This window comes from Mustelus asterias, chromosome 1, assembly GCF_964213995.1.
Source record: "Mustelus asterias chromosome 1, sMusAst1.hap1.1, whole genome shotgun sequence".
NCBI classification, from domain to species: Eukaryota; Metazoa; Chordata; class Chondrichthyes; order Carcharhiniformes; family Triakidae; genus Mustelus; species Mustelus asterias.
In genome coordinates this window covers 81,601,780-81,623,138 of record NC_135801.1, presented here as the reverse complement: position 1 = coordinate 81,623,138, position 21,359 = coordinate 81,601,780, and the positions used below count along the sequence as shown (strand labels likewise).

The 21,359-nt window shown below is 42.5% G+C and overlaps 1 protein-coding gene across 5 annotated transcripts in view; it reads right to left on the bottom strand.

Moving 5' to 3' along the window:
• The window catches only part of arhgap24 (Rho GTPase activating protein 24), a 440,920-nt gene that overhangs the window by 13,142 nt on the left and 406,419 nt on the right, over positions 1 to 21,359 (bottom strand). For all 5 annotated transcript variants that reach the window (XM_078213984.1, XM_078213995.1, XM_078214006.1 and 2 more), the window contains 4 exons: positions 15,456 to 15,588; positions 13,344 to 13,417; positions 10,026 to 10,147; positions 1,775 to 2,867 (listed from right to left, as the gene is read on the bottom strand). In XM_078213984.1, coding sequence (XP_078070110.1) covers positions 1,775 to 2,867; positions 10,026 to 10,147; positions 13,344 to 13,417; positions 15,456 to 15,588 — 1,422 coding nt within the window. The remainder of the gene's footprint in view (positions 1 to 1,774; positions 2,868 to 10,025; positions 10,148 to 13,343; positions 13,418 to 15,455; positions 15,589 to 21,359) is intronic.

The following is a 21,359-nucleotide window of genomic DNA, read 5'->3' as shown; positions in this document are numbered from 1 at the left end:
TCCTTCCTCAAATGTGTTGCCCAAAAACGGACAAATTACTCCAGCAGAGACCTAACCAGTTGTTTGTATAGGAATAGAATAACTTTTCTTGCTTTTGTGCTTTATGTCTTGAACCAAGGATCGACTTGCTTTTCTAATAGCCTTATTGATTTGATCTGACACCTTCAAAGATTTGTGAATATACACCCACAGGCTCTCTCTTCCTGCAGCACATTTAAAACTATACTGCTTTATACTGGCTCTCCTCATTCTGTCTTCTATAATGTATCATGATCCCTTCGTTCCTGGAGATACTAAACAATGAATTCTATTCCCTGTGTGATAGGCTTACTGACTTCTGCTGCTCCCATTAGACTATCTGCAAACCATCATCAACTGCTTCACTACTTCATTTAGAGATTAAACATTTAACATCTACTTTCTTTTCTTACTTCCAAATTGTAATACAGTGGTTTCACATTACTCCATGTCGAGCCACACCTGCCCAAATCTGCCCATTCTTCTAACCTCGCTCCGCCCTCCCGCTGACCTCCCGCCGACCTCGCTCCGCCCTCCCGCCGACCTCGCTCCGCCCTCCCGCCGACCTCGCTCCGCCCTCCCGCCGACCTCGCTCCGCCCTCCCGCCTACCTCCGGCTGACCTCGCTCCGCCCTCCCGCCGACCTCGCTCCGCCCTCCCGCCGACCTCGCTCCGCCCTCCCGCCGACCTCGCTCCGCCCTCCCGCCGACCTCGCTCCGCCCACCCGCTGACCTCGCTCCGCCCACCCGCCAACCTTGCTCCGCCCTCCCGCCAACCTTGCTCCACCCTCCCGCCAACCTCACTCCGCCCTCCCGCCGACCTCGCTCCGCCCACCCGCCGACCTCGCTCTGCCCTCCCGCCGACCTCCCGCTGACCTTGCTCCGCCCTCCCGCTGACCTCGCTCTGCCCTCCCGCCGACCTCACTCCGTCCTCCCGCAGACCTCGCTCTGCCCTCCTGTTACCTTTATCACAATTTTTTGGAAATCCATTTGGACTAGCCCTGATAAATTCATATTCCCCAAATACCTTACAATTACTCCCACTGCTATAGGCTTTAGTGGCTTACCAACATGTAATATTAACTGACCAGTAAGTTCTTAGTTTCTCTGGGATGTCTTTTTGAAGTTAGTGTCCCAGTCCTGTTTACTATCCATGGACCTATTGGACATTTTCTTGTTGCCAAAAGGCCAGCTCAAGGATGTGATGTTCCCTTCTGTAAATGGATCGCACTGTCTAGTAAAAGCTCATATATAACGATCAACAACCTGGCCATGAACTCACTTCAGCAATACTCCCAGACCTAATTTTCAAAGATATTTGTGGATGACGTGCAACAGATGGCTTTTCATGTTTGGCCGATGGTCATTTTCAAATAAATCACTTTTTCCTTTTAATCGTCTGCCTTTTCTACCAATTTTCACCTCTCCTATCCTGACATTGACTCCTTGCTACAACATCAGTTGCCTTTTGGTAATTTGCCCAAGTGATTATTCTTCATGTATGAGGCTGGACAATAAATAATGTTCAACTATTCAGGGGCTGGTTCAATCCTACCCCTCACACACATGTCCAGCTGAAAGAAGGTTATGGTGGACATTAGGAAACAACTTTGATTTTACAACAACAGGAAGATAAAAGCAGAGGGAAGATAAGGTAAATTCTATCTGTTAATTGTCTTGTTACTTCAAATTTGAAAGCAGTGGTTGCAGTACCAGCTTTAAAACAGTACATCTGCAGTCTACTTAACCGACACATACCTTTTTACTCTTGCTTCATACTCAATCTTTTGTTTTGTTACTTCTTGCTTCAGGCTTGTTACAAGACTGTGCAAGGCACTGTGATTGCCAGTGGAAGTGTTGGAGACAAATGTGTCACTGTTATCGCTGCTGTTTGTAGCACGACTACTGCAGCCACCTCCACTACTCCGCTCGTATTTGTTCTCGGAGTCAGTCCGAATGGACCTCTCGTGTGCTTGTCCCTCCGAAATCGGGTCTTCGTAACTTGCTGCGTAAATATCCTGGTCTGGGCAGGTAGTTGTGGAGGAACGACAGGAGTTTGAATGCTCCATCAAGGAGATTTCACAGGAAGAGGTAGACCAGGTGGCACTGTCCACACTCTGCTTGTCATCAGAGTTTGAAAGAGAAAACTGCTGCTGAACGTTGTCGTAGGTGGATAGTCTGTTGTGCTGTGTGGATTCGCTGTTTACTGTGTCCTTGGGCTTATTGTCCCTCAGTGTGACGTACCCATTGGGCATCCACCCTGCAATTCGATTGTTTAAAGAGGAACTCATCATGTCTGTGCTGGAGATCCCCATTCTCACTCCCCCATTCTGCACGCTACCAGTGCCCATCTTGGTCCCCGTTCCTTTCAGTGAGGAGTTTCTCCTTGCTTGCAAACTACCATTTGGCAGCGTTTGTACTTTCTCCTGGTTTTCTGCGGGGCTGCTGAAGGATCCATTGGTGACTATCCCGCTGCCTTTAGAATAAGCTGGATTCTTTTTCACCATGATGGGCGGGCTTCTGTTGACATCCACTTTGCTGAGGCTGTTCCTGGGGCTGGTATTCGGCTTGTTGCCCCCGTTTAGTGTAGTGGGAGAGCCCCCGTTCTCACCGCTTCCCCTTTTGGGTGACTCGGAGTTATCCCAGGAGCACTGGCGGACAGGTTCGACAGCTGGCTTCTTGTTCTCTTTATTGAGGGGCGGAGGAGAAAAGGGCACAAAGGGTTTCTTTGGTATTTCATTGTTGTTATTGCACCCGTCCTGTCTGCCCTGAATCTCTTCTCCTTCTTTGGGAAATAAGTTGCTGTGTTCACTTATAAATACAGACATTAACTGCTGAACCAGGACCGTACCTGCAAAATGGGGGCGTGGGTGAGGAAATCAATAACAAAAATTGAGTTACAAACTCTGTACCATGTACTGTCTCTAGATTGAAACAGTGTAAACTTAATAGCATTTACACCAAGCAGGCAAGCAGTTATAGGTCAATAATATTGACGAATAAGACTATAGTTTCAAAGCAAGAAACAGCCCATATTGACTTACCCATCTTCTATTTACTCAGGTAAACCATAAACATATCTCCTGTTTTAAACTCTGCTCCCTTTTGAAGCAAATGCTCAGCTGATTCCATAGATTAAGCTCATGAACATAATGGTACCTCATCTTCACAGCCCTCGCATCCAATCAGAAATGTTGTGATCTGCTGTGACCTCTGCTGCTGGGAGTTCTGTCCAATTTCAGGAAGCTACCTGGGCTCCCTTGAAAAGGTCTCTGCAGAATCTCCACTTCACCCCCTCCCATTATAATGGATCCAAGAAAGAGTCTTAACATTGGAACAGCGCCTGTTGCTTTGATTGTGGCCTCCAGAAAACGGCAAAGAAAAATAGATTTCCCAAAAGGGGAAAATGGCCTATCATTTTAGGATCATGTGATTCAATGTCTTTGGTCAAAGTGCTGAACTCTAGTTATCTGACTCGAAATCTTAATACAATCAAGCAGAGTCAACACGGTTTTATGAACAGAAATTACAATTGGAATCTTATGAAGCTCCCGAGAGTAGGAAACGAGATGGGTGAGGGCACTTCATTGTGTCAAAAGTCAGCTTTCCAATGGCGACATGAAACTATGGAATTAAGTTGGGAGTGTATTGAAAGCGGATCAAACTTCTAGATGACAAGCATTGGGAACTACTTCTTAATGTATTTGCATGTCGTGTTTGCTTATTTAAAGGCAACCTCAACAGAATTATGTGTGCCTTTCCAATTAAGCAATCAACACAATCAAGGGCGGCACGGTAGCACAGTGGTTAGCACTGCTGCTTCACAGCTCCAGGATCCCAGGTTCGATTCCCGGCTCGGGTCACTGTCTGTGTGGAGTTTGCACATTCTCCTCGTGTCTGCGCGGGTTTTTCTCCGGGTGCTCCGGTTTCCTCCCACAGTCCAAAGATGTGCGGGTTAGGTTGATTGGCCAGGTTAAAAATTGCCCCTTAGAGTCCTGGGATGCGTAGGTTAAAGGGATTAGCGGGTAAAATATGTGGGGGTAGGGCCTGGGTGGGATTGTGGTCGGTGCAGACTCGATGGACCGAATGGCCTCCTTCTGCACTGTAGGGTTTCTATGATTTCTATGAACAGATGAGAAACACATGTCTTTAGATTCACAATTGCTCAGACCCTGGTGTGCAGCAGGTGAGGTAGGTTTGACATGAGTAGGAGCTGCCTGCATGGGGAGCCTTGTTCAATGACTGGAGAGGATGTATTACTGGTTAAGAATGGGTGGAGGCAGTCAAGGGGGCACAGGGCAGGTCTGACTAGGGGAGGGTGAAGGCAGTCAAGGGGGGGACAGGGGAAGGCTGACTAGGGGAAGGTGGTGGCAGTTCTATGAAATCGCATGGGGGACAAGAGGGAGAAAGCTGAACTATGCAGAAAGTTGGCAGGGCAAACATGATTGTGGGCCAATCAAGGATTATTCAGTGAAGTTCAATAGTGATGTCCTGAGATTTGAGGGTAATAGAGGGAGAGTCAAGGATGATGCATGGAAATTTAAGGGTAATGTCATCCATGTGATTGCATGTGGCCAACTGTCCCTCCTAAAAGTTAAAGTGCCCCACACTTCCAGTCTCACCACCAAGAACCACGTCACTACAAGAAGGTTCCGCCCCATGTTTCACAAATGTATGAATGATCTTTGAGGATGCAACAATGAGGGTGGATAAAGAGGAACCAGTAAATGCAGTTTATTTGGATTTCCAAAATACATTTGATAAGGTGCCACAAAAAAGAAAACACAAGATGGGCTCATGGTATTGGACATAATACATTTGCGTGGACATAGGATTGGCTACAGGAAACAAAGAGTTGATATAAATGGGTCATTTTCAAGTTGGCAAACTGTAACTATTGGGGTTCTATAAGGATCACTGACAGGGCCTCAATTATTGATTCTCTATAGTAATGACATAGAAGGAGGCACCAAATGTATTATAACCAAATTTGCTGATGATACAAAAATGGGTGGAATAGTCAGTTTTGAGAAGGATATAAAGGGTGGTACTTGATGGAGGTGATGGAGTTTCTGCCCACTAGTGGAGAATCTGCAAGAACCTTACGCCCTTTCGAGAAGGTGGGCAGAAATCAATGACCAGAATCTAATTGTGGCAAAAACAACCCCCCTCCTCACCCCAAGGTATGCCGACCAGAGGCTGGCAGCTGTGCATTGCTCAGCAGTGCTTGTGGGAGCAGTGGCAGCTGCCAGTCATGCACACACTCAAGACCCAGAATCACTGAGGGACCCTGGCCATGGCTGAATAATGGCAAGATGGGGGTCACAGATTGAAAGTCACTGAGGAATGGGTGGGTTATTGAACAGCAAGGGCAGGTTGTGATTCTCAGTTGGCCCCTCCTTCCTGATGCCAGGTCCCCGAACCAGGTGTCTTGAATGAGCAATCCCCTCCGGAAGCCTACAAGCAACCCTGATAGGGTTTGCTTTTCAGGCTTCCTACATGGCGAGTCCCCCATCTGCTACTGAAGGAATACCAGCAGTGGTGGGATGAAGCCCTTAAGTGGCCACCACTTAATGGTCTCCATTGGTGACAGGGTGGGAAGGCAGTCCATGGCCCAATTAACTACCCCTTCACTCCCAATATCGGGAGGGCATTAAATTTTGCCCAACGTGTCTACAAAAGGATATAGATAGGTTAAGTGAAGGGAAAACATTTGGCAGAGGGGAGTATAATGTGAGGTTATGCACATCAGTAGCAAAGATAGAAAAACAGATATGATTTAATAGAGACTGCAGGACAGGGGATTTGGATGTCCTTGCACATGAGTTACAAAACATTAGGATGTAGGCACAAGTAATTAGGAAGGCAAATAGAAAGTTGGCCTTTATTGCAAGGAGATGGTACATAGGAATAGGATGTCTTTGGCGAGACCACACTTAGAGTACTACATACAGGGTGGGATTTTATAGCCTCGCTCGGGCAAGACCGGAAATTCCCACCCGAAATCATTATTGGACCCTAGCCGACGCTGATTGCGTGGTGAGCGAGGTGGTAGAGTTCCGGTCACAGAATTTGATCCGCTTATTTACAAAGGGATACACTTGCAGTAGAGACAGTTTAGAAAAGGTTCACTAGATTGATCCCTGAGATGAAGGGGCTGTCTTATTAGAAATGGTTGATGAGGTGTTATTTTTAAAACTTAGCCTTTCATGGGATATTGGCATCACTGGCATTTATTGCCCATCCCTAATTGCCTTCAAGAAGGTAGTGGTGTGCCACCTTCTTGAACTGCAACACCCACAGTGCTGTTAGGGAGGGAGTTCCAGGACTTTGAACCAGCGACAGTGAAGAAAGAGCAATATAGTTCCAAGAAGGTGCGTGACTTGGAGGAGAACTTGTGGGTGGTGGTGTTCCCAGATATCTGCTGCCTTTGTCCTTCCAGGTGGTAGAGTCTGCAAGTTTTTGGAAGATGCTGTTGAAGGACCCTTGCTGAATTGCTGCAATGCATTTTCTAGATTGCATACACTGCAGGCACTGCATGCCACTGATGAAGGTAGTGAATGTTTAAGGTGGTGGATGGGGTGCCAATCAAGTTGCATGTTTTGTCTTGGATGGTGTTGAGATTCCTAAGTGTTGTTGGAGCTGCACTCATCCAGGCAAGTGCAGGGTATCCCATCAAACTCTTAACTAGTGCCTTGTAGATGATGGGCAGATTTTGGGGAGGCAGGCATTGAGTTATTCACCTCTGACCTGCTCTTGTGGCTGCAGTAATTATATGGCCAGTTTCTGGTCAATGGTAACCCAGAGGATGTTGATAGTGGGGGATTCAGCAATGTTAATGTCATTGAACGTCAATAACGGTTAGATACTTTCTTGTTGGAGATCGTCATTGCCTGGCACTTGTGAAATGCAAATATTTCCTGCCACTCATCAGCCCAAGTCTGAATGTTGTCCAGGGCTTGCTGTACATAAACATAGGCTGCATCAGTATCTGGAGAATCCTGAATGATGCTGAACATCATACAATCATCAGCAAACATCCCCACTTCTGACCTTATGATGGAGGGATGGACATTATTGAAGGAACAAAAAAAGATTGGGCTTAGAACACTACTATGAGCAATTGCTGCAGCAATGCCATGGGACTGAGATGACTGACGCGCAACAATCAAAACCATCATTCTTTGTGCTGGGTATGACTCCAACTAATGGGAGGAATTCCTATTGACTTCAGTTTTGTGGGGCTCCTTGATACCAAACTTGGTTAAATGCCACCTTGGAATCAAGGGCAGTTACTCTCACCTCATTTTTGGAGTTCAGCTCTTGTGTCCATGTTTGGACCAAGGCTGTAATAAGGTCAGGAGCTGATTGGTCCTGGTGGAAGTCAAACTGAGTGTCAGTGAGCAGATTATTGCTGTGAATGTATCACTTGATAGCACTGTCAACAACATTTCCCATCGCTTTACTGATGGTCAAGAGTAGACTGATAGGGCGGTAATTGGCCCGGTTGGATTTATCCTGTTTCCTGTAGACAGGACATACCTGAGCAATTTTCCACATTGCCGGATAGATGCCAGTGTTTTAGCTGCACTGTAACAGCTTGGCTAGGGACACAGCTAGCTCTACAGCACAAGTCTTCAGTAGCTGTTTCTTGTTATCATGTAGAGTGAATCAAATTGGCTGAAAACTGGCATGTGTTTGGCTGGGGACCTCTGGGGGAGGCAGAGATGGATCACCCACTCAGCAGGTCAGGCTGAAGATGGCTTCAAATGCTTCAGCCTTTTGTGTTTTGCATTGATGTCCTGCATCATTGAAGATGGGAATATTTATTGAGCCACCTCCTCCGGTTCAATTTTATCTATGATCTTAACGAATAGTTGAACACGTCTGAGGGGCTGAGTGACCTAGTCCTGCCCCATTGTCATATTCTTATGTTCTTCAATCAGAAATTCAACAATCATTCTGCGTGATTTGTCAACCACTTATTTAGATGTCCAGAAAATCATTGCACAACATTACTCTCTGATAGTTTAAGGGATTAATCGTCTGACTACAGACTTTTCCCATTCATTTAAAAAGGAACTTTGCTTTAATATAATGTTTCATTGTTTAGTTATATTTATTGCGAAGTGTATAAAACAACGGGGATATGTGATTTTTGCCAGTTTAAAGTAGTCATACTGAGCAGCAGTACACCTGATTAAATTCCCTGTGTTGACAGCATCTATAGTTTCTTCCTCAAGCATGTTGGCTGCAGCTTGATGTAAAAGTACTTCACTAAATTTCCTTCCAACTCATATCCAGATGGCAGTAACAACAAAATATTCCAAAATACAGGATTTCTTGTAGCTCCCCAGGCAACCTAGATGCCACATAAATCTATTTAAAATTAAAGTTAATTTAATTTAAATGGTCAACAGTGGCTTTCTATCATACCAGGTTACCTTACAGCACCAATGTCAGCTTGTAAACTTTATATTCCAAGAGATTTATTTTATGAATCTTATCTGTTAAGGGAGTAATTTAAACCAAGAATGCTGCAAAGGCCCCATCTATTACATAACACATTTGTAAGTCTGTTCCTTCTGTTTCTTTTGCATTTGAATAAAGTAGATTTTAATATTAAATTGATACATCCACAGCAGGAAGACCATAATTGCAAATATTAAATTACAACAAGCTATAACTCTATTTCTTTCATCATCTAGGGATTTCTGGATTTGTTAGCCCCACTTTTCCTCTTCACCTGAGTATACCTTGACTGTACTTGAACTATCTCTTCCTTAAAGGCAGCCCATTCTTCAGATACAGTTTTTCCTGCTAATCAATGATTCCAATTTATCTGGAACAGATCCATTCTTACCCCACTGAAGTTGGCTTTACCCCAGTTAATTATTCTTACTCTGTATTGTACTTCGGATTTTTATAATCAACCTAAACCTTATGTTACAATGATTACTGTCCCCTAAATGTTCTCCTGCTGACACTTGGCTCACCTCATTCCCAAAAACCAGGTCCAACATTGCCTCCTTTCTCATTGGACCTAGAATGTTCCGCTGTAGAACATTTTCCTGAACACACTCTTGGAACTCTTGCCCCTCTCTGCCCTTTACCTTACTTCTATCCCAGTCTATATTCAGTTAATTAAAGTCTCCATTATAACTACTCTATAATTCTTGCATCTCTGAAAATTCTTTGCAAATCTGTGGCTCATTGTTGGTGGCTTATAGCCCACACTAAGCAATGTAATTGCAGCTTTTTTGTTCCTTAGCTGTCAACAAATAGATTCTGTCCTTGACCCCCCTGGAGCATTTTCTCTCTCCAGCACTGCATTATTCTCCTTAATCACCTTCCACTTTTCCTTCTTTTATTTCCTCAACATTTTCAAGAAAAACATCTCGTCACCCCACGGCGTGTTTTCCAGCGGTGAAGACGGCTCGCTATTGACCACCAGTGGGATCTTCCCATCCCACTGATATCTATATGTTTTATGTGGCTCACTCATCCCACCACTGGAAAGTCCACCGCATGGGTTTGGGGGGTTGGGGGGCTGTGGGTGGGGGGGGGGGGGGGGGGTCACATTCAGCGGAGGGACCAGAAGATCCCACTACTGGGAAGGTTCGAGGGAAAAAATCTGGTCTTAAAGTACAAGTCTGAATGTCTGAGTCCAGGACACCAGATAATTCTGTCACTCCCTTGTTTATAACCCACTAAGGCAGATTTTCTGTGCTCTGTTAAAGTAGGTGTACCTTTGCCTGTACACACAACTCCTTGGACAAGGAGGGATGCAGCATAATTTTCTAAACATAAATGTCTTTCCCTCTTGTTCCTCCCCAAATCCTTCTCCAGAACAGCATACAATACTGAATAACTAAAGTCAGAATTATGTTCGGCCATATTACAATACAACTAGCAATCACCCAAAGGCGACAAATAAGGACAAACTGAAAATACTGTATTATTAATCATAAAGCAAAAATAAATTTGAAGCGTAGGTTACAAAAGTTACCTTCCATTATAGTAACAGGGTTTTCGACCTTTGGACGCAGTATGTTTGGACCAAACACCGTTCCCAGATTCTGAACGCTCATTTTGTTTACATCTGAATAAGACTGGACTTCGTCCAGGAACCTGTCAAAGATTAATTAACCCATCAGAGTTTTTGTAAAGCACTGAATCAGTGTTAACTACTTCCTGCTGCCTGTCACATGCGTTGTTTCCCTGACATATGAAAAGTGCCATAGGTACGAATGATGTAATACTGCTTTGCATTCTCGATTTACATGAAATGTACAATCTACGCTGTCAAATGCGTGGGATAAATTTCAACTTCAGATCTAAGCATTGGCCTTGGCCTAAATTGAAGATAGTAGTGCCCATTGTTAGGGATTCTAATCTTTCATCACTGAGTATCATTTTTGGGGCTAATTTTCTGCTGAGATCCTCCTGGTTGTTACAGCAGAATGTCAGCAGAAACCTCAGTGAAATGGCCTAAACACTGATACATTTCTCTGGGTTTCTCTCGATATTCCGCCACAGCGGGAGAACTTCCAGAGACAATCAACTCCTTGTTATTTTCCCAGAATGCTGTTTTATTGAACAACATTAATTATAAATGACTTTGTGACATTTCTAATGCTGAATAAAAATAATCTTATGCAAAAGATGGATACGACACGTTAAATGTCACTTGGTAGGTATGGATGTATAGTGTTTATGGTACCAGACAACTAAACTAGTGGTCAAGGTGACCTACATCCTTGAAAGAGATAGCTATGGGGATAGTGCATGCATTGGTGATCATCTTCCAAAATTTTATAGATTCTGGAATGGTTCCTGCAGATTGGAAGGTAGAAAATGTAACTCCACTATTTAAGAAGGAAGGGAAAGAGAAAACAGAGAACTTCAACCTGATAACCTTACATCAGTAGTTGTGAAATGCTAGAATCTATTATAAATTATGCGATTGGTGGACGTTTGGATAATAATGATCTGATTTAGGCATAGTCTATGAATGGGACATTGAAAACCTGTTCAATTTTTTTGAGGATATTACTAACCTAATTGATGAAGGGGAGTTGGTGGACATGATAGACATGGATTTTCAGAATGTTTTTGATAAAGTCCTCCATGGGCAGTTGGTTAGCAAAATTAAAACACATGGAATAGGAGGTATTATACTGACATGCATTTAGGATTGGTTAACAGGTAAAAATCAGAGAGTAGGAATAAACAGGCCATTATCATGTTGGAAGACTGTGATAGTGGGGTATCACAGGGATCAGTACTTGGGCCCCAGGTGTTAACAATATATATCAATGATTTGGATATGTAGACCAAAAGTAATATTTCCAAGTTCATGGATGACCCAAAAGGGGGAATGAGTGTTGTGAGGAAGATGCAAAGCACCTTCAAGAGGATTTGGAGAGACTTAGTGAGTGGGCAACAATATGGCAGGTGGAATATAGTGTGGAAAAATGAGAGGTTATCCACTTTTGTAGGAGGAACAGATGCATAGAGTATTTCTTAAATTTTAAGGGATTAGAAAGTGTAGATGTACAAAAGGATCTTGATGTTCTTGTCAATAGGCAACTGAGGGCTAACATGCGGGTACAGCAGGCAATAAGGAAGGCTAATGATATATTAACCTTTATCACAAGAGGATTTGAGTAAAGGAGTAGTGAAATTTTGCTTCAATTGTATAGAACCTTGGTTAGAGCACATCTGGAGTACTATGTGCAGTTTTGGTCCCCTCATCTTAGGAAGGAATTTAGGGGGAGTGCAATGAAGGTTCACCAGACTTGTTCCAGAGTGGCAGGATTGTCCTAGAAATAGAAGCTGCCGAAACTGGACAGATATTCTCTAGAATTTTGAAGAACGTGAGTTGATCTCTTTGAAACCTACAAAATGCTAAAGGGACAGACAGAGTGGATACAAGTAAAATGTTTCTCTTGGTTGGGAAGTCTAGAACCAGGAGACACAATTTCAAAATAAGGGAAAAGCCACTTAGAACCGAGATGAGGAGAAAGGTCTTTACACAGAGGGTTGTGAATCTTTGGAATTCTCTACCCCAGAGGGTTGTGGAAGCTCAGTTATTAAGTATGTTTAAAGTAGAGATTGATAGATTTCTAAATGCCAATGACTAACGGAATATGGGGATATTGTGGGGGAAAAAAGCATTGAAGTGGATGGTCAACCATGATTATATTGAATGATGGAGTTTGATCGGTTGAATAGCCTACTCCTCTGTTCATAACATAAATACTATTATGAAAAATTATGAAACTTAACTTAATAAATATGGTCATTTGTGAGCTGACACCAAGATTAAAAATAATCATGCAAGTTGGCAGACTGTCATAAAAACTCAGCCTATTTACTGATGCCCTTCAGGGAAGGGAACCTACTTCTCATATCTATTCTGGCCTTCAGATGATGCCAACTCTTTTGAGTTTAAGCAATTAAACTAAATTAAATAAACTGAGGGACAAAGAAAGAAGGGCAGCCTCTTAAAGGGGCACTGCCCAAAACAGAAACAAATCACGAATGAAACTTAAAACATTAAATCAAGATGTGATTAAAAGGGTCAATAAAGTCCCTCTAGTGCACAACATGCATGGAAGACCTCATGTTGGTGTACTCCATGACTCCACCCTGCACCACTGTGGTTGACTCTTAATCTCATTAAGTGGTTCAATAAATTATTCAATTATAAAGACAATTACTTTGACGTAGCAGTGAAAGCAAAATATTTACCACCACTACCAGCTCCTTCTTAAGTGAAAAATGGTTTGGCAACATTGACAATCCTGCAAATAGACCAGATCCTATAAATATTAACAAAATACTCCTGCGCTAATAGAGCTGCACGTACTTTTCATGGCAACACTCTATTACTTTTTATTATGTGTTGTATTGTCTTGAATTTCAGGACAACCCATTTGCACTCAGTCTGTGCGGCGTGTTGCGCCCTGCTCCTTGGGCTGCCATGATGTGAAGCAGTGTCAGTGGTAGCCATGATGTGGATATTGTGTTGGTGGTAGCCGTGATTCCTTGGGCTGGCAGACCATGCAGGTTACCTAAATTTACTTAATCATGTGAATTTGCCACCTCATGTAGGCCTGGACCTATGTGCTAAAAAGATAAGCTGGCTTTGCTACCTGACATGACGGCTTCTAGGATGCTGAGTGGATTGCAGCTGATCCTGGCATCAAATTGCACCAACAGACTACTAATTTTGGATTCAGTGATGCAACAGTATGGATTCGGTACTGTGTCAAAAAGGATGTTCAGACAGCAGGGCTGCAATCCTTCCATCAGAGTTTACCTGCAGATGTACTTTAACAAGTTGAAGTTAACTGGAGGGAGCGTCTTCACTTGTTTCACTAGTTCTTTCATCCCCTGAAAGAGATAAAGCAGGCTGTGAAAAAACAACATTCAGAGTGCTCTCAAGCTAGAAATTGTTGGTACCCAGCATTAACCTTGTGCTTTCAAAATTTGGATAAGAGCACCTAATGTAGACCAATTTTACAAACAAGACAGCAGTGAAGTCTGTACCTTCTTCTCATGAATTCCAGTTAAATTCCTGTCAGTGATGCCATGTTCCTTCTGTTTGGTATATCAAAGCTCGACTTGTTCTTGTATATTTGAAAGTCAATGATAGTTTACAGATTACAGAGTCAAACATAGATTGAGAAGCAAGATACAGATCCAAGGAGCAGAGCTCCAGCGTCTTTGAAAGTGTTTACTGGAGAACTTATCCTCGGGACATTAAATAAGTGGATTAGAGTCCCTTACAGATTAGTTTGTAAATAGTGTGTGGAAGGAACAGTCTCCATGAACCAAGTAGTAGTTTCTTATTCTGTACTTTCTCATATTGTTACAAATGGTGGCAGGATCCGAGGGGCTGGGGACATGTAGCTATATTCACGATATGAAACTTATTGATGAAGTTTAATTGATCACTTTCTGAAGTTTGGTAATTCACTCTGTCATGGAAATACTTGAAATTAAATACATTTTAAATCTATTTTTTAATTTGTTCATGGGATATGGGCATTGAAGGCATGACAGGCATTATGTGATATTGGATGTGTGTGAAGATTTTCAAGTATTTCTGTTATATTGGGCCTTTTAGAGAATAAACAAAACACTTATGTGTGCCAGATAGCTTTACTGGCTTACTTTTATGATCAAGGCCTGAAACCCAGCAATATCTGGCCAGCACTATTTCTCAATACCACCACTGAGAAATGTTTGGTGCTGGAAATAGTGGGATAAATGTTATCTTTATTTGACTTCATGGATGAAACCATCTATAGATTTATATGTGCTCATACATGTGGAAAATATTGTAATAATAGTTAACAAATGGAAAATTAAGGAAGTCCACAGTTTGACAATCAATCCCATTGATCAGAACCTTTTGGTGAGGACAGGCCATCCCTGAAGATTTACACTTTAGCTTTCAAATGATTGACCTAAAGCATTCTCTGTGATATTGAACATTTATAGCATGTACAGCATTGTTATATCTCAGTGTTGTCCATGGGGATTACTGATCAGCCAGACTGTGGCTACGGCCAGTATTTTAGCTTCTTGCACTAATTTTCATTGACATTTTCATTGACATAATGCAGGAACGTGTACCTAACATGTTTATATCCACTTAGCTCGTATTTACTACAATTCAGTTAAAAACCTTGCAGCCTTTCTCTTTAAGGAACATCTGGGATTCTGCCATATATTTGATGCAGTAGAACTTACTGCAACTTCTAGCTTTTTGTCAAGTGGTCCCGAGCAATACTTTCTGGGGGTAATTCTAAAATGCCTGCCCCTGCTTTCCATCCAAAATGCATTCGGATGTAACTTGCCATTTCCCATCACGTGTCCTGTTGGAGGTGCTTGTTATTGACTGATTTCACTTTCTCTTGCTGGCCTGGACTGGTTGAACTGAACATGACATCAGCTCCCCTCTCCAGCCAATGATCTGCTTCCAAGGTGCGAAAATTCAGCATTTGTGACTGTGTTATTTTAGAAGCAAGAACCAAGGAAATAAACATTCACCACAACAAACAAAACACATTTTGTATTTTGTTTTACCATTTTAGGAGAAAATAGACAAAAGCGTTAAAAAGTTTTAGCTTCTTGCACTAACATTCATACACCATATGAATATGAGCATTAAGATCACTTGCCCAATTCTGGTGTCTATTATCATTTTTTAATTTCTGAATCAAAAATAAAATGAGCTTCATCTGGATTCCCAATTAGCTACATGTTGTGAGTAAATAATTTATTTGACAACACGGCTATAGAAGATATACAGTTATATAAGAGAGAGGGAGAGGGTTGTACCTAAACAGCTATTTAAATTACTTAATGTAAACATAGTCTCCAATTTATTGCATTTGAGACTAGTTTGAGATAAAATTCTTACACTCTCTTGTTCTTTGGTGAAGAGTTTGGCACACGAGAGGAATTCATCATATTTGGCATAGGGGATGACGGGCTCCGGCAGCTCCCGCAGATACAGCTTGAGTAATGAGGCCACAGTGTGTACGTCTGTATTGCTGAAAGAAGAGCAAACCAGTGGTCATTGCAAAGCAATCCATAATACCAATTTGTGCCATTTGTGAAAGTTGTGAATTTTAAATGTAAAGAACCCAGATTACAGATCAGAATCCACAACTTTATTTCCAAGGGTTGCATGCTTTGGGTAAACTCGATAAATGCAAGCATACGTTGTTGACAGGAAACTGCCAGGAATAACATAGAGAAGGACTTGCATTCATATAACACTTTTCACAACACCAAAGATCTCAAAGCAATTTACAGCCACTTTCTGAAGTGTAGTCACTGTTGTAACACAGGAAACGCAGCCAATTTGATTTGATTTGATTTATTATTGTCACATGTATTAACATACAGTGAAAAGTATTGTTTCTTGCGCGCTATACAGACAAAGCATACCGTTCATAGAGAAGGAAACGAGATAGTGCAGAATGTAGTGTTACAGTCATAGCTAGGGTGTGGAGAAAGATCAACTTAATGCAAGATAAGTTCATTCAAACATCTGACAGCAGCAGGGAAGAAACTATTCTTGAGTCGGTTGCTATGCGACCTCAGACTTTTGTATCTTTTTCCTGATGGAAGAAGGTGGAACTGCCACAAACAGCAATGTGATAATAACCAGATAATCTGTGTGTGATGTTGATTGAGGGTTAAATATTGGGCAGAACACCGGGGATAACTCCACTGCTATTCGTCAAAATAGTGTCTTGGGGTGTTTCACATCCACCCAAACAGGCAGATGGGGCTTTGTCACCTGAAAGACGACACCTCCAACAGAGCCGCACTCCCTCAGTATGGCACTGGAGTATCAGTCTTGACTTCTGTAGTCAAGCTCTGAAGTGGAACTTGAACCTAGAAACTCAGAGGTGAGAGTACTACCAAGTGAGTCATGACTGACACACAATATATGGCAAAATAACTATCAGCACATTGTGTGCGATTGTCCAGTATGTGCTGGAATTGCTGAACTTACCCACCTCCAAGGTGTACTCAGAAAATGATCCTCGGTTTTTGTTTCTATTTTGAACCAAGTCCCATGGCTAGCCACGGTGCTCTCATTTACATAAAGTCACTCATGTGATTCCCTGCATTGAGTAGTTTAAACCTATTGAATGAGTACCAACATAAAATAATTTAACCTATTTAAACACAGCTGATAATTTTTGATTAGTGTGTTGCTAAAAATAAACAGTTATTATTCTACAATTTCCAAGCATTTGGTACATACACAAATCTAATATCTAGCACTTGTAGCATGTCCATTAATCCAATAATTAGTTTATAGATCTGTCAATGCCACATCAACCTAGGCTCTTTGGATTTTTTTTATAGCGGATTACCCGATGCGGATAATTAAATTGCATTTAAGCGACACTCTGCCACTGCATCAGCTAATTGGATTATTAACAAGATAAACAATCAACAAAATAGATGATGCTACTCAATAATTCACACAAACAGGGTCACTGACTACTTAATTTAATGGATTGAGACATTTTAAACAAGTTATTTTGTTCTTCTCTCTCACACTGAAAACAAATGAAAAGGCAAATAATTGAGTGGCTACAAAGGAATAGTAAAACTGATATCAAAGTGCCAAAGGTTCCTTTCAGAGGTATAATTAAAAGGGTTAGGGTTAGATTCTCCTGCCCCAGGGTTATTCATACTGATCAATGTTGAATGCATTCAATGAATCAGAGTAACCAAATAGACAAAACCTTTGCGCTGATTCCCAGGTGTAATTGCAGTTCAGAGCTTGTACCCACTAATCAATCTCTATTCATGGAGAAATAATCTTAGGTTATCTGACAAGGGGCCAATTTTCCTGAGGGTTTGGGAAAACCCAATCTGTGTACCTTTCCACCTTCAGAAATGCAGACCCGCCCTATATATGACTTTGCCTGGGATTTTGGTCTTTTCACACAGGGGTCAGGTTTGCAGTGCATTTTGTAACAACGATGGACTGTGTGAGGACTGAGTGTGGAGGCAGCCTGGTTAGAAACCTTAGCTTTCCAACACAGCAACATGGCTCCCACCATAATTTAAAGGTCCCCTAAACCTCAACGCTCATCCTCTCACCCACTAACCCATCTGACATGCCGCGCCATTCTCCATCAGGTCACCCAAGCCACCCCATTCCCGCTCAGGTCTCCCTTGCTACCGCATGCCACATCATGCCCCCTCATGTTACTTCCATCTCCCCTTGAATTCTTCATAGCCACTAACTCAATATGCATTAAGTGAAGTCCTGTGGAGCTTTGCAATAGTAATAGGAATTCTTTTAAAATCATTTGGAAAAAAGCCTCTCACTAGCTAGTGAAGTGCTGAATTCAAACACAATGTCATTGACACTGGAAAATAATAAAACCACTTACTGCAAAAACATGTAATCCGTTATGGGGAGGCGATGGCCTTGTGGTATTATCACTATATTATTAATCGAGAAACTCAGCTAATGTTCTGGGGACCCAGGTTCGAATCCCGCCATGGCGCCATGGTGGAATTTGAATTCAATAAAAAATATCTGGAATTAAGAATTTACTGATGACTATGAAACCCATTATTGATTGTCGTAAAAACCCATCTGGTTCACTAATGTCCTTTAGGGAAGGAAATCTGCAGCCCTTCCCTGGTCTGGCCTACATGCGACTCCAGAACCACAGCAATGCGGTTGACTCTCAACTGCCCTCCACGTGAAACTCGGGATGGGCAATAAATGCTGGCCAGCCAGCGACACCCATGTCCCGCAAATGAATTTTTAAAAAGTGCCTATTACATTTGTAAACAAACAAGAAACACATCAACAGCATATTCTCCTATTACAGCTTCTTCACAGAGTCAATCATTCTTGGATAAATAGACCACCTGCTGAGCTATTGAAACTTAGCCAAGCATTCATAATGGCTACAACTATCATGACAACATTTTTGACCTATATAGACTAAAACTGTCCGAAGAGAATGGTATCCCATTTCAACTTCAAAGCATTGTAACTATCAACAAATAGAGAAGAACAGTTATGTTTCCAACGTTCAAAAGCATGTCACATTTTTATTGCCAGAGCACAAAACATGACAGCAGAGGCTGACAAGACTTTTATGTTTTAATGCAGTACGTCACAATCTTCAGTGGAATGTATGTCAACACTTACACAAAAGTGGTCAAGGATCAACTTACCTTCGCAGGATGATCCCTGTGATGAATCGCTGCATTAATATACATCTATGTTACAACAGCGTGCTTAATAGTGACATTTGCTATCAAAACATTTTACATATATCTTTCAGAAAGTGTCTGATTCCTCAGCAGGCTTACCCCAGTGGCCACAAACTCTCGAAGGAGATGCATCTTTTTCAGGCTTTCAAAACCCATACCAGCGCGTGAAAATATGTGCAGAAGGAAATGCAATTTTCTTGTGTTTCCTCACAATGGGGACATCCAATCTTGGAAGAAGTGCATGCACATTTTGCACCCAAGGCCTTCTATTCACCAGAAGGCCACATGAAAAAGGTGTGGAGTTGGGAAGGTAGAGGAATTACTTTTCCGAACAGTGTTTCATGGCCTGCTTTACCCCTCCATTGGGGGATGAAAATCAGGCTCAAGGTCTTTACACAAAGTCCTATTAGAAAATACAAAGGATATGATTCTCTTGCCTCCCCTCAACCTTCTTCTTGGCTGCGGGAGGCAGTGCACATTCCCTGTCAATGGGAATTCCTGCGGAAGCCACCTCACACCGCCGGGACACTGTAGCAGGGGGTACATGGCTGACGGGACCAGAGAATCCATGGCCAAAATATTTCACATAGCACAATGACAGTGCCATCAAATCTCTATTAGCCAAAAGTGCCTCAGTTTGATTTTTTATGCTTACAAATCTTAGGATCATAGAATCATGTAATGGTTACAACACAGAAGGAGGCCATTCAGCCTGTCAAGCCTGTGCTGGTTCTCTGTAAAAGCTACTCAGGCTAGCCCAGTTCTTTTGTCTTTTCTCTTCAACTGCTTATCCAATTCCCTTTGGAAAGTTCTGATTGAATTTGCCTTCACCACACTCTCAGACAGTGCACTCCAGATCCTAACTCCATGCTGTGTAACATTGTTTCCCCTCATATTGCCTCTGGTTCTTTTGCCAATTACCTTAAATTGGTGTCCTTTGCTTCTCCACTCTTTCACCAATGGGGAATAATTTCTCCCTATCTACTCAGTCCAAATTCCCCTTGATGTGAAACACCTCCAGCAAATCTCCTCTCAACCTTCTCTTCACCCAGCGGAACACTCCCAGCTTTGCTAATCTATCCATGTAACCGACGTCTCTCATCCCTGGGACCATTCTCATGCATCTTTACTGCATCCTTCATATTATCCCTAAAGTGTGGTGCTCAGAATTGGACACAATACTCCACTTGAGGCTGAAGCAGTGTTTACAAAGCTTCACCATAACTTCTTAGCCTGTATTTGTAAAGCCCAGAATTTCCCATGTTTTATCAAGCACTTTCTCAGCCTACCCTTCAGTGATTTTTGCACATAATGTCCCAAGTCCCTCTACACCCTTTTTGGAATTGCGTTCTTTATCTTATATTGCCTTTTCTCATTCTTCCTACCAAAATGTACTGCTTCATGATTTAGCACATTGCATTTCAAAAGAGAACCTTTCCATCTTCTTCATCTATCATATTGTGCTGTTGTAAATAGCAACTTAATCCCATACATTTAAATGATCACATTTTATAAATGTTAGTCTTGGAAATGTAACCTTGTCCAGTTAGTGTGATCCTGTCAGAAACACCAGTCAATCAGCAGACTTGTTTTTTCAATGTTCTTTCCTACTTTCCAGAAGGTGGTGAGTCATGCCAGGGTATGGCCAGGGTATGACTGTTTGTGCTTGGTTACATATAGCGATTTGGGATTATTTATACAGCCTGCTATGGATACCTTCCTGACTTCAGTGGTGTCAGTCACCCAATCTATACACAGCATGAACATCTAACTTGACAGTAGCTGACTCACATGCCCTGTATTAGTTGTCACACAGTGTAATCCAGGAACATAATAGTATCCTGTTCTGATCTTGATTGGATATTTGGGCCTTTCACAAGTGAGTTTTTCTCCAATCTTACCAAACACTTGGAGAAAGAAGTCTTGATCTGAGTCACTAAGCTGCTTAATTTCACAGAAAGTGATACTTGAGAGCAACAGTTATGATCAATTTCACTTAATTCAATAAATGCAATTTACCTTTGTGCATCAATACAAAATAATGAATAAACTACAGGCCCCACACCAGAACGCAAGAATGCCGGCAGGGACTCAAGATTCAGAACTCGCCGGTGACGTTATGGGCATGAACCTGATTTACAAACATTTCAATTTATTTCAATATTATTACACGCCTTGTTGATGCAGTTTACAACAAGTTCACCAGGTGAGTGTAGCCCCCACGGGAAAGGGACATGTCCAGGCAGTATCCTAGCAATGTCCCCTGATACAGGTTAGCACTACCAGGTTGGTATCATGCCCATGCTATTTTGGCAGTGTCACGATGGCAAACTCTGACATGGTGGGGGGAGGGGTGGGGGGGAGGAGCCTGATGATTGGGCAGGGGTTGCTTGGGGAGGAAGGTGCTGATGATTGGTGGGGGAAAGGGCTAATGACCTTGAATGGGGGGGGTGGGGGGGGGGGGGGGAGACGGGGCTGACACCTCTGTGGTGAGCTGGGGGGAAGGTTTATTGCTGTTCTGATCAGCCTTAGTGCAGCCGGGCCTTGTCGGTGT